The sequence below is a fragment of the Pholis gunnellus genome (assembly GCF_910591455.1).
Source record: "Pholis gunnellus genome assembly, chromosome: 21".
NCBI classification, from domain to species: Eukaryota; Metazoa; Chordata; class Actinopteri; order Perciformes; family Pholidae; genus Pholis; species Pholis gunnellus.
The window spans coordinates 7,429,625-7,444,029 of NC_136548.1; the positions used below are offsets into that span (position 1 = coordinate 7,429,625).

At 40.4% G+C, this 14,405-nt stretch overlaps 1 protein-coding gene across 1 annotated transcript; it reads left to right on the plus strand.

Annotated features, from left to right (window-relative positions):
• Positions 1–6,354: 6,354 nt before the first annotated feature.
• On the plus strand, positions 6,355–10,680 carry nptx2b (neuronal pentraxin IIb; the record flags this gene model as incomplete). The annotated part of the gene is made up of 5 exons (XM_079183061.1): positions 6,355–6,795; positions 7,420–7,639; positions 8,143–8,387; positions 8,481–8,660; positions 10,450–10,680. The coding sequence occupies 5 exons, from the start codon at positions 6,355–6,357 to the stop codon at positions 10,678–10,680; spliced, it is 1,317 nt and encodes a 438-aa protein (XP_079039187.1).
• Positions 10,681–14,405: the final 3,725 nt, after the last annotated feature.

Sequence of the window (14,405 nt, forward strand, 5' to 3'; positions counted from 1 at the left end):
GGTGGCAGATGGGACAGACCGGACTGCTGTGGGGAAAGGGTCAGACAGCAGTCTGCACAGATCTCAGTGTGATCTCATGTACACTGCAAAAAAAAAAAGATTCGTTGTCATTGATCCAAATGAAGAAAATAACGTAAAATGTGCTTAAAATGTTGGCAAAAATCAGTATTGTCACGGAAAAATTAGCGTTTCGGAAATCGGTAACAGATCCACTAACATGCCTGTTACAGCGCGCACATTGATGACATCATAACAATCGACGGCTAGCACAATATTTGTATACTGCGATAATATTTGTGAATTAAAAACGGGTTTTATGAAATCAAAGTGGGAAGCATTACATTGCTAAGAGGCGTTGCACGCTTATGCATATGCTCAAGACCGCCACAAAAGGCACATTTAATACTAATTTGCAGAACACGCTAGCAACCGTTAGCTAATAAGCTAGCTTTCCCAAAAGAAAGAAAGCGCTCGCGAATGCCCTAACATTACACGCACACTTGAAGAGAAAATAAACACAGACCACAGAGAGAAAACACTCTTTCACAGACAAAAAACGGTTTAAAAGTGCATTCGTGTACAGAAGGATGTGAAAAGCACCTAATATTTTGCCAAAGTGTATTAGAAAAAGCTAACCATTCGTACTTACCCAGCACCACAGAGAGGAAACTGCCGATTCGCTCCGTATCCGCCGCTCTCGCGCTGCTGCTCAGGGCTTTCGACCAACTAAGATGTGTGGTATCCCTCCGCGTATTGGGTATCGTATTTTTCTAATGAATCTATGAATACAATGTAATAATGTTTGGTTGATAACACTATATGCGGAGGAGTGATACAATTAGTTTTTAGTGTTGTAAAATTATTTTTATAACAAATTATCTGCCAAAACGTTTTATTCTAGTACCAGCGGAACGATACACAGTGAAACCTGTGGCTATATGACCATCGTTTTCGATGGTCTTCTGGCTCCCAGGATTGTTAGCAAAGGAAGTAACTTTGCGGGTAACTGTGCTTGAACGCATCCCTGTTCAGAATCCTTTGGGAGAGGTGTACCGTATCTTGACAGCATGTAAAGCACTCCAACTCATGCAGTTTTGGGTAGGCTTTAAATATATGGCTTAAATATGTTTGGTAATTTTGCATTGAAGCATTGAAATAGGCAACTTTGCCAACTTTAGGCCCACTAAGTTTATCATTCTATAGGCTTGACCTGAAGTTGTACAATGATCATGTTGGTTGGTGGCCATATGATTTATAAATCAGTTATAGATTAATAGTGCCAGTTTGCCAGGTTGTGAAAATGCCCCTATGCTATCGTTTCTCCTCCTCTTAATAAAGGTCAAAGGGTCTAATTAAAAAAATAAAAAATTCTGCGTTTGCAATTTTTAAGTAATTAATAGTGGATCGTGAATTTCTTTGGAATAGGCTAGTAAATCTGCAGTTAGTCAGTAAGTCATTGATAGGATGTTTTTACAACAATCCACCAAGTGTGTAATTGTTAATGTTGTTAGATTAATTTTGGTCCAGATGTTCTACAGTACTTAAATGGAAGAAAGTGCCATCATGCCAGAGGAGAATTAAGACCAGCCAGAAGGATATTTTGCAACCTGACAGACAACCTAAGCGATCTTAATATTAATGGGGATTATAATAGAGAATAACTGATCAATGAAAAATGATGACGGAGGGCCACGACATGGAATGACACTGGAACAGAATTAAATCAATGTATTCATTGTTTTAATACATTTCTTCATACAGTCGCATTAGCTGGCATGGTTTGTTTTTACCACAAGATGGCAGCAATCTGAAGGAGCCAGTGGCTGTGAAATTCTTAGTGCTCAAAGTAAAACAAGCATAGTGCCAACTAACAAAACACAAGACGGGTTTTCATTTCTTGCAAGGGCTGCAGGAATCCTTTGAACTGGTAATGAAGTTGGCATGAAGTAATGCAAATATGGTACTTTCACATCATTTTCTTATCTGATGCCTCCATAAACATATGTGTTGTTTGTGGGGATATGGCTCAAGAAAACATCATGGTCTAAGTACATTTTTGTCTTTTTCATTTTTATTTTGTATTTCTTATTGATTATTCTCTTATTAATCTTAGAAAACATTTAAGGAGGATTGCCTAGAAATGTATATTTTGCAATGGTTGTTCTGGTTTTCATTTATTTGCTGCAGAAGAGAATACAACACACACATATATTAACGTCTGGTCTCCTTCTGCTCCCTCAACAATACAAAACACCAATTGTGAGGAGAAGACGGGACTACGCTAAGACGCTAACACTGCTAAGTAACACTGTTCAACAATATTAAATGTTCTGTAAACGATTAAAACACTGTTTTAACACTTTTGATGTCTGCATTTTCCATTGAATATTTGAATTGAAATGATTCAAACCCACACTGTGCATGCTGCAAGAACACTGACTGAAAGAGTTCATCGGTTATTGTCCTGGTGTTGGCTGGCACCGTGTGGTGACAGTAAAGCAGCGCATGTGGTCGCCATTAACCCTCTTCATTGCTTGTAAGGGTTGGATTGTTTGGATTGGTTACACCCTCTGCAGCTTGTCAAGGGAACCTTTACGAAGGTCAGGGGTCATATTGGAAACTGAGGCACCTACCATGATCTGATAAACACTTCCCAGCTTCCTTATGCAGAGGACGTTTTTGAGTTCTTTCATGCATTGTGTTGTTTCTCTTGGAAAATTAGTCACTATCTCAAATTAAAAAATGTCACCATTATTGCCATTATATTAAGTTGCTGTCATACACATTTCTACGGTTTACGAATTAAAGTGTATGGCAATCTACACTTACTACACTCTTACTATCTTGTTTTTTTTTTTTTTGCGCATAATGCTCGTTTCAATAGCTTTTTGAAGTAATGAAGCCAGGTTGAAAGATGGTCATTATTTATCTTGGCCTGTCTCCAGCCCGCATGCTTTACTAATGGATTTTAATTCATAATTCTCCCCTTCACAGCCTCCTCCTTCTATAGAGTGAAACCACTGGCAAAATACTGAGATATTCCTTTCAGTTAATGTCATATATCATTTCAGAGGTAATCAGACATACAATGTGACATTCTCATTCTCTTCCTCGCTCTCTGTTCCCTACACATAATGATCTGCTAAAAGATGTTTGTCTCAGGCTTATTGCACTGTCCGGTTCATTTCATTAGTGTTTTCTTTTTTGTGTGACAGGGCCTTTATCCTGAGAGGGGAGAGTGGATGACACGCTCGTTCTCCATCTTTCCAAAAACCACTCATGTGTCCATTAGATTTGTGTGTGTGTGGGTTTTTTTTTCAGCGCTGTGGCTGCTGATGCCCTTATGATGAAACCACATCACCCGTGCATCATTATTTCTCATATAGAAAGAAGAGCACTTTCCTTGAGACTGGATCAAAAATACCCTGAAAATCTATTCATGCATCTTTCTATTCGCGTATAAGAGGACATGTTCTCTGTGAAACTGCCAGATGAACGATCGAGTAAAAGGAACAGACAGTCCTCCAGCTTTGTGAATATGGGTGTTATTTCAAATCTTAATCTCGTACATCTGATAACTTTATTTCTCAATTTCCCGGGGCTGTTTCTAATCTGCTGGAGGTTGAATTGGACGGGCAGATACCTTTTGTCTTTGTCACCTGGTAAGCAGAAAGAAGGTGTGATGTCAGAGTAAATCATTCTGGGTTGAACCGGGGGAGGCAGAGTGTTTCGCTGATGGTTGTAATTGGTTTGCAAAGGCTTTGCAAAGCTAACTCTGAGCAGAGCAAACTGAAGGTGTTGATGCAATCACTGCAGCCGGATCCTGGTTCCTCCTTTCTTCTTTTTCTTTCCGTCTTCTGTTCGTTCAGTCATTCTTTTTTTCCTCAAATCACCCAAAATCTCTGCTGTGATATTCTGAAAAAAAAATCACGTATTGTGTTTTTAAATATATATATATATTAATCACGCTTATACAATTGTGTGGTAATTGTTGTGTTGTACATTCAAAATACACTTGATCAGAATGAATGAATTTTAAAACAAATGTTTGACTGCAAACCTGCTAAAATTGCAATGCCAGATTTGAAACCACATATCCAGACATTCGTCAGCAAAACAGCCACAGCTCTGTTTCATTTTGCTTTCAAATGTTCCAAAACTAACAGGGGTAGAAATTAAGCAAGTTCATTTATTTAGTACTGTACTTCAGTACAATTTGGTGGTACTTGTAGTTGAGTATTTCCATTATTACTTCTACCCCATTCATTTCAAAGGGAAATACTGCATTTTCACTAAATTTACTGTATGCGCCATTATACTTTCAAGTGAGTATTTTACGAAAAAAACAAACATATTATAAACTTATAAAATGTAATGCATGGTTTAAGATTAAATTAATGGTTCCAATCATTTTGGACCCCAATGAAAAAGCTGCGTCTGGTTTGGGCCCCTTGACATGTTTTGTGCTAAAATACTCAGATGGTTTTAAATGTATTTATCCAAATATTTCACATAAAGCAGAACTTTTACATCCTTCCTGCCCAATTAACACCCCATAATTATTTCATGACCTCTGGACTGGGAACCAATGAACTGAACTACCATGTGTATTTACAGTTAAATCATTACTTTAGAGCAAATAAGAAGCCCTGCGGCGTTGTTCCTTGCTGTTTTAAAACACCAAAAACTTGAACAATGTGCACTCAGTGAATAAAACCAAACAGTTTATACTGTCATAAAATAAACTCCCTGACTGACTGTGTGATTGGGAGCATGGTTGGACGCCATGTTCAAAGCACAGTGGTAAGTATTCCAGCCGGCACAGCAGGCTTTATTGACCTTTCACAACCAGGCAGCTGTTGCTAATTGTTTACCACCACATCCTGTTTCTTCACTGCTTCCTTTATTGAAGAGACTCACCTGCATTTATAATGATTTGTCATGTTTTTGACGGCCGGAAAGCTCTGACTTCAGATGGCTTTGAGGCTCCTGCAAATACAGTTAGTATAGGCACTTGATTGCTGTTCTTACTGTTCTATAGTTTATCAGAGTAAATATTACTTCACTGCTCTCAGCCAATGATTGTGCTCTGTATTTATTGTTAATTTATGAACCAGATGTTCATGCCTGGCATTGAATTTCAGCCGTTTTTGAAATATTGAAACAATGTCACATTAATTAACTACCTTTCTTTATACAACATTTGCACAAGGTGATAATGTTCTCTATATGTTAAGTTAAAGAAAAAAGAAAAAAAGAAATCTGATAATTGCAAACAAAAGTAGGATCACAGTATAATCAAGGTCTATATGATATCTTCTTGTGTTGGTCTTTAACATATTTAAAACCTTAAAGGCCAGCACAGTTTAGTCAATATATTCAAAACAAGAAATCAAAGCAGGTCATCCTTCACATTACTGAATACACTCACTATTCAGGTGCTCAGGTGTCAGTGTATATTGTTCAAATTCCAATTCTTGTTAACAATCTAATCAACCAGATTAAACAAAACAAATATATATTTAGGTCATATTGCATCTTAACTACAAAAATTACTTATTTAATGCGTTACATGTAAATGATTTCATTGTCTTAACCAAACAACTTGCATTCGTCACAATGATATAAATAAAATGTGTCTCACACATCCCTAAATAGTTTATCCCAAGTCCTCATTTAATGAATACATATAGACATATTGAGACAGTTATTGATTTAACTTTAGTTTTTTAATATAAACTGTGATAACAACATTTCTGACCAGAATTCAATGTTGAATTAACATCTGCAGCAGTAATTAGGAAAGCAGAGAGCATCAGAATAAACGAGATGCGGGGATATGAAATGAGACGCAACAAAGACTGATCACATCTTTCAATCCCTCTTCCCAGTTTAACTGTTGTGAGACAATTAACTCCTCGCATCCTTCATTGCTTGATTAACTTTCAATATAGATAAACGAACCAATGTTTTACCCAGCTGCTCGGTGACGTCAACCTACTACAACCAACCCAGAAGCTTCTACGGACACCTTTTTATGGTAATCCTCTTTTGTAAGCGTTCAGCATCGCACTGTGCGCTCTGTTTGCTCCAGAAATAGTTCCTTACTTTAAGTGGCCGCGACTTACGGAGACCGAGTCACCCATGATCGGATTTCCTGTTCAGAATTGTCTTCATTTTGCTGCTCAGGCATGGCGCTACCTTGTAGAAATAGTTATACGTGATGTTTAGGTGGACCTACACACTTTTACGCACTAAAGCCACGCGGGGATTTCGTTAAGAGAGTGTTTTAAGGGTTTAGTGTTTGGCTTTCCACGTTCCCTTTGATTTTCCTTTACGGTAAACGCCGCCGGTATGTTTTCACTCTTGTGCGGACTGTTATGTGTTTGTGCGCTTGGCAGCGGTCAACTACCGAGCGGCGAGGCGGACGATGGGAAGCGATACATCTGCCGGGCTGTACCCCTCAGCGGCGATACAAGTTGCCCTGTGACTTTGTTACCAGAGCTGAACGCCGGGAGCCAGGAAGAGGAGCTCAGGAATACTGTCATGCAGCTACGAGAGACAATTTTACAGCAGAAAGAAACGATTTCCAAACAGATAGGCACCATCAATGAGCTCACCACCAAGCTGTCCCTCTGCGCCTCGACCACCGACGATAGGAAGTACGACAAGGGGGGTTCCTGGGGCAAAGAAAAGCAAAATACAATGGGGGATGTTCCCAGAGATCCAAATGACACAATCGACAGTCTTGGAAAAACCATGCAAGGTCTCAAGGACCGGCTGGAGAACTTGGAGGTAAGTCTGAACCAATTGCGCAAGGTATACCCTCTGTGCCAAAGCCATGCGTAAAGGCACTTTTTTGACTCTTGGAGCGGATTTATTGGATTACCACACCTTGTGGGTTCAATGCTCAGCAGTAGTTCTGAGAATCATTACGCACCATAGTGATCTAATAGAAGTTTCTGTGAGAACGAGATTGTCTAATTGGCCTGCTTTAGACTTCTTAAAATGATGCATGGCATGTGACGAGAGCTACTATTCATGTCAGACCAACTGCAGTGCTTTAAAAAGAATGAACACTGTTTTCCTCACGTTCTTAAAATGACAAAGTGCGTGATAAACTGTGGCAGTAAATGATCATGTGAGAGGCACATGCTGGGGGATCATTTATTGCTGAGTTTGAAGTAAAGTAAGTAAAAATAAGCTCATCTAATGACAGGATTGGAAGACTGACCAAAACCGTATACAGTCCTTATATTTGCAGGCATGTCAATCAGCGATCCAGAAGAATGGACTGATAGAGTGGTGATGTAAGACATCACTTGTTGCAGTTCTCAGGGGGGGGGGGGGGGGTCTCACTGTCCTTGCTCATCTCGGTGCACTTCCTGCTCATGTTGACCTGTCCGTCCTTCCTCATAGCAACAGCATCTGCGGGCCAACGTATCCGGGGCCTCGTTCCCCACTGAGCTCCGCGACCTGCTGCAGCGCCGGCTCAGGGAGCTGGAGAAGCAGCTCTTGAAGAAAGTCAGCAGCCTGGAGCAGGAGAAGAGCATGCTGTCCAATGCCACAGCCGCCTACAGGCTGAAGACGGAGAGCACGCTGAGCGCCCTGGTGGACAGGATCAGTGAGCTGGAGAAAGGTAACGGAAAACACGACTCATTATATCTGTACAGATAAAGTTCAGATGAAATATTGTTGTGAGCTCATCGGGGAGGTAAAGTAATAGAGAGGATGAGTCAATGGGAAAATGGTACATGGTGCTACACAGAAGGAAATAGAAGACTGTGTAATGCATGCTACCTATTGTATGTACAATGGAGAGGAGGCAGAGGAAGGCACTCAGGGGAATACAAGAGTTGAAAGGGTCTGATGAATCAGAGACAGACAAGGACATTTATTTTTACAAAAAAGGGTCATTGTTGAGGTTTTATGTAATGTCAGTCTGTGTATTAAACATAAAGGGAAGTGATGCTGTTGTTTCCTCATTCCCATACCAATATTAAAAACAACTCTTGGGACACTTCACACCTCTACCTTCCTGACCTATTCTCTCTCTCTCTCTCTCTCTCTCTCTCTCTCTCTCTCTCTCTCTCTCTCTCTCTCTCTCTCTCTCTCTCTCTCTCTCTCCATGTCTCATTCCAGGAGGAGGAGACTTCAAGTCCCCGGAGCTGTTTAAGCTGTCCCTTCCCCAGCGGACCAATTACCTGTACGGCCGCATCACCAAGAGCCTGCCAGAGATGTACGCTTTCACACTCTGCATGTGGATCAAGTCCAGCGCCAGTCCTGGCATCGGCACGCCTTTCTCTTACGGTGTGCCGGGGCAAGCGAACGAGATTGTGCTGATCGAATGGGGCAATAACCCGATAGAGCTGCTCATCAATGACAAGGCAAGTCGTTTCTCGTTTCATGAATCTACTAAACCTTTATGGTTTTATGATAAACTAGACCGCAACTAATTACATTGTGTTCTGATCCGTTAGGTGGCTCAGTTGCCGTTGGAGGTACGCGATGGAAGGTGGCACCACATCTGCATCTCCTGGACCACACGGGACGGCCAATGGGACGCTTACCAAGATGGAGGGAAGCTGGGAACTGGCGACAACCTGGCAGCCTGGCACCCCATCAAACCCGGGGGGGTCATCATCCTGGGGCAGGAGCAGGTGAGGAAGTGCAGTAGGACCCCATGAGTCTGACACACGCCCGCATCTGTAGATTCACTCATCACTCTAGCTCCTTTGACACGATCAAAGAAAGCAGAACAGAACATGAACAATGCACCATGAACTAGTGCAGCATTTTCCCATTTTCACAAGTCAAACACTTCCAAGTGCAATGTTAAGCAGTTCTGCTAATAAGCAGTGTTATTTATGGAGCACCTTTGCACACCTGAAGCAGCGGTAATAAGCCGGTGGCAGGTTATCTTGACAAAATAATTGGGAGATCTGTCACTGCCCACAGATGCTGAGGTCTCCTTCTGGACCAATCTGGGCATTATTAAAAAAAGTCAGAATAAGATCCATCAGTCTGTTAAGTTTTGTGGAAATCAAATCAGTATTTGAGGACTCTTCTTATCAGAGGACATTTTCTATTTAATTGTCTCCGAACAAAGTGTTAAAAGCAACTAATTCAATTTAACATGTTTTTTTAATTTTTTATAATTTAAATGAAAAAAATGAGATTTTAGCCACCTCTCTTGGAATAATAATGTCGGCCTGTTGCTCCAACACTTTGGTTGCTTTTGGAAAAACTATTGGATGGATTACCGTGACATTTTGTACAGACATTTGTGTTCCCCAGAGGATGAACTCTCTACATAGACTGATTGTTGCCACATTTTTTACTGATAGTCATGGTTCACAGATGATGTGCCCTAATAATGTTAGTGATCCCCTGACTTTGTGGACATTTATGGTTTTAGGTTACATGTCCTAATAACTATTGGATCGATTGCCATTCATGTCCAACTCAGGGTGAACTGCAATCTCTTCGGTGATCAGCCGACCTTTCATGTAACGCCTTCATCAGGTCAAAATTGTAGTTTGTTTCGCACATTGTGACCAAAAACCTGAAATCTAATGACATTCCCATCTGTACTCTGTGTTTAGTATATAATTACCACGTTAGCAAGCTAAAACGTTAAACTAAGATGATGCATATTGTGTACATTACACCTGCTAAACATCAGCATGTCCTTGAGTGCATGTTAGCTTTGCTGATGTTAGCATTTAGCTCAAGTGCAGCCTCACAGAGCTGCTAGCATGACTGTAGCATGAGCGTTAGCACAATGAAAGAGCTGAATCAGAAGGCAACAAAGTTGCTCAGATGATGTTATGGAGGGTCATTCACGTGAGTGTACATAACACACACGGCATTCTGCATCCTACATATTGATAGTAGGGATTAATAGTGTGTACCATAGTATTCAGCACTGTGTGGAATGGGATCACAGTTCAGACAGACCGTTTTGTGAAGTATGGTGTGACACAGGTGTAATTAATAACATTAATTATGGGCCCATTCTATTAAACGAGTCACAGTCATAACAGTGAGCCAGCATGCACAATACCACGGCCCTGGCCCACCTAAATGGAACAGGGCCATAATTATGTTATTAATTACACCTCTGCTTACCCCTCAATAACATGTCAAAATGGCTGGTGTGAAAAGGGCCTATCAGACAAGCACTGAAATGGTGTCTTTATTTCTTAATCAAAGCTTAAGTAAAATCCTATCGTGACATATCAGATATTGACACAAATGTTGCTCCATTTTAGAATGCTTCAACGTTTGCGTCGTGGAGCCGAACGAGGAATAAAACACTGATTAACCGTGAAAGTTTAATGACTAGCCCAGCCGTAGTCCCACTGAACCTCAGTGAGATAACTGCCTTTGATTACATTGTTGTTGATGCGTTTGCCATTTACCTCCTGCTGTTTATGGCCCTTACAGGACGTGGTGGGCGGGCGCTTCGATGCTGGACAGGCCTTCGTGGGTGAGCTGAGTCAGGTGAACATTTGGGACCGCGTTCTGAAGCCGGCCGAGATCCAGTCCATGGCTAACTGCAGTGCTTATATCCCCGGAAATGTGATCTCCTGGCTAGCAAGCAACGTTGAAGTTTTTGGGAGGGGAGCGTTCAAGCGGCCCCTGGAGATGTGTCAGGAGCGACTGCCGGATGCTTAAAACTCATCTGTCTGCCTCTCTTTAGATTAGCTGCTGTTTCCATCCATTCAGCACTTTTTTAAAAATTGTCTGCTCTTGCTGAGGGGCAGTTTATGGACTTTACTTTACACATTGATGTGTAACAATTTCATTTTATCTGCTCTGTACAGAGAGACTTTTGAGATTTGGGATCCAGGTGAGAGGTCATGTGGAGGGTTAACCCCATCAGAGAGCTATATGTATCAACATTTCTTTCTTTACCATGACTAAAGTACTTCAGTCCTTTAATACACCCACCACCATGGTAAAAGGTCACCTCAGATATCGGTGCTAAACATACCTCCTCATCCCCAAACACTCTCCCACGCACTCCTCCCTCCTCACTCAAAAGCTTTGAAGAAAATCCACTCTAGTCTGGCACAGACGCACGCATGTTCTGTTACTACTACAAATACACTGAGGTCCAGACTAGCTGACAGTTTTCCGTTGACATGTGAGTTGTTATTGCGTGCGGTGGCAGTGAGAAAAGATTAAAGGTCTGGCTAATGTTATGTCTATTCCTTAACTTGGAATAGGCTTAGAGCCAACACCAATCCCACCTCTCATCCTCAGTCCATTTTAAGGACAATATAACTGGAAAAGTACAGTCTGGCTCTTTATTTGTACTAGCGGCTATAGTTGGAGCATGTGTGAAATAGATACCACAGTGATACCAGTGATACCAGTGAGTCTATCACCGTGCTTTTCTTTCTTTGCCTTTTTCCATTTCCAAACGTGTTAAAATGGTGAATCGTGTTGGAAATATATTCACAGCTTCAATGTTGTGATATATCTTCGATATAACTTCTTGTTGCAGTGGATTGTCTAATCAAGCATTCAACAGAAAACGTAACAGATCAAAACTCTCTGATTTTGAATGTGTAGTGTTTTGCATTATTTAGTGTCTTTTTTTTAATGTAATCACTGTTTTTAGCCCATGTATAAGGCGTTGTCCATCTTTTTTTGTGGCCTTCTTATCGAGACCTAAGTGCCATTAAATGTGTTATGTGTTGAAAATACATTGCTTTGCCAATAACGAAAATGTGGAAAATAAAGAAAATTCCTGCAGCAAATGTAATTTATTTATGTCGGTTTTGTTTTATCTTTCAGCCATTACATTGCAAGTTTCCTTCTAATCAATGTACTTCCTATTTCATTTTACATATGTAATTATAGGTATTTAATCATTGAGTTATGGCAGATCAACACCAGTTTAAAATCACTTTGCCTCTTGGTAGCCGTATTGGTCAAGCGGGTAAGGTGACATAGTTAGCGGCATAAGTTAATCACACAGGCTGAGCAGGATCCTGAGGCTCAGATGGCTTGGGCCAAGATAACAGGTGTCCTGGGTGGCATTAGCAATACTTAACAGATGAGAAAGGCTGAAAGGTCAGAGGTGGCGTTACTCTTCCTCAGACAAAGCAGCTGCTCTGAAAGCTACTCAGGTATAGAGCTACAATTGTACATATATTTTGAAGGCCATAAAGTGTAAACTTCAATCAAATCCAGACACATTCAATTTTATTTGTAGCTCTATAAATGCAGGATTAGCTGCTGAACCTCAACAACTGGTTAGATAGACTGTGCAAAACAGTTTTTATATATGATTGTCAAATGCACATCTGCGATAAATAGAATAATATTTGGTAAATAAATTATGACATTGGCCTGATTTAAAATCAAAACAAAAAACATTACGCTGTGCGAGTCTCTGGAGAACAGGCATTGGGTTTTGTTGTTTTACAATATGATCTTCGGTAAAGTCGTCTGATTAATTTGTTAAATTCACACAGGGCCGTTCTTCAGGTGGCCTCATCTGAGGACTCAATTTATGCCGTTGTACCTTTCTCCACAACATCCCATTTCCCGATGACACAGGCTGAAAGGGGAAAACAAAAAAAGCAATTACATAAAAGTGTCTATCTGCCTATGTGGAGCTGAATAATCAATAATCATGGAGATGGAAAAGAAGCCTTCCAAGGCCAGTCTGTATCTGTTCACACTTTATTAGCCTGTGTTTGATTTCACAAGCTGAGATAAGTGGATAAGAGCAAGGCTGGTTGGTTAGTTGTTGGTTTATTTGTGTCGTGCCAAAAATGTAAAAGTCATAGAAAAATGATGAGAAACAAAGAAGCGTAATTAAGTATATTACCTTGTACCTACACAAAAAAACTTAGCATGACAACCAGGTGAAAAGGTGTGACAACAACAAGTCATTTGATAACTAATTAAATGGAAAAGGATTTTTGTTTGAATGGCTGTAAAGGCAGCATTCACTGTATTTTCAGTGACTCTATTGGCACCATGTTACGTAAAGCTGCACTAATCAATATTTCTATATCAACAATGCAGCCTTAGATCTGCTGAATGTGTAAATAGGCACCTGTTTGCTCACATGTTCTTCACATCAGCTTAAGGCTTTAAAGCTCTAAATATGCTGCTTTAACTTTGTTAGCCATAGAAGGCTATTTTAATATTAACAACTACCCACCAGCGATAGATGATGTAGCATATATTTTTAGATTTATTGTTTGTGAATAACATTTTCTCACATGACACAGCCTCAGTAGAAGTTCGTTAAATGATCTTCTTCCACAAACTGTGAAAGGCTGCAGACTTTAACCACAGCGGTGTTTCAGCTCAAGGTCGATCCTCTGATGGAAGTGACGTATTCATCTTCAGCACCGGCAGCTTCCCACAGCGCCTCTGACAGCTGGCATTCATCAGGAGACTCACAATTAATAATGTTGTGACATCTCTAACAGAGGACGGGCAATTATTAAACACCAGCAAGGTACTCAACGGCGTGAAAAACAATCTGACTGACGTCAGCGCAGTTGGAAAGATTCAAGGATTTTATTCAACTCTTTCTCTCCTGACACGCTGACCTTTTACACGTTTTTCACGAAGTAGCTTGTACTTTGTAACGCAATACGTTTTCTATATTGTGTGTTTATATAGAATACTATATTGCTCCATATGTGGCAATATCAGCCCACCACTTTGGTCCAGACTCAAATATTTCGGAAGCTTTTGGATGGAATGCCATGAAAAAAGGAGGATGAATCCTAATGACTGTGCTGTTGATTCATACTATTCTCCCACAATGCAATGCATAATGGAAATGGAGGAAACAAATGTACATGAATTGTGGGTGAAACAGCTTCAAAGTATTAAATAAGTATTAAATAACAACAAATAATCAGTTATGTTTTCTCTTTATGAAGTTCTTACGAAAGTACCTGGCAGTAGTTACAGTTGGATTGACATCTTTGTTTCGCTTGCATCCTCATCGCCTGTTAGTATTAAATCAATATAATAATCAATATAGGAAAAAAAACATAAATAAATGATTCACATTCACAGCATCCTTAAAGGAACACTCATTGTTTAAACATGACCGGCAATTGTGCTATTAATTTATTATGAGTTCATTTGAATGTCAGCCAAAGGTCTGCGACTCGTTCATTGATCACCCATTATAACACAGAAGGTGCATCAACTACTTGCTGACTGAACATTTCGAAACAGGCACTGCTTGTGCAACTGTATTCATCAAAATGTGTTGTGCACAAATCATTCACAGAATTGGCTATGTATCTACAGCGCATGCAGGATGAGAATTGTTCTGTGACGCCATAGCTGTGCATGTTCTTCTGTCTTCATGTGCAGTGTGCCGGAGCACAGACAGAGGAGCAGTGTGATGG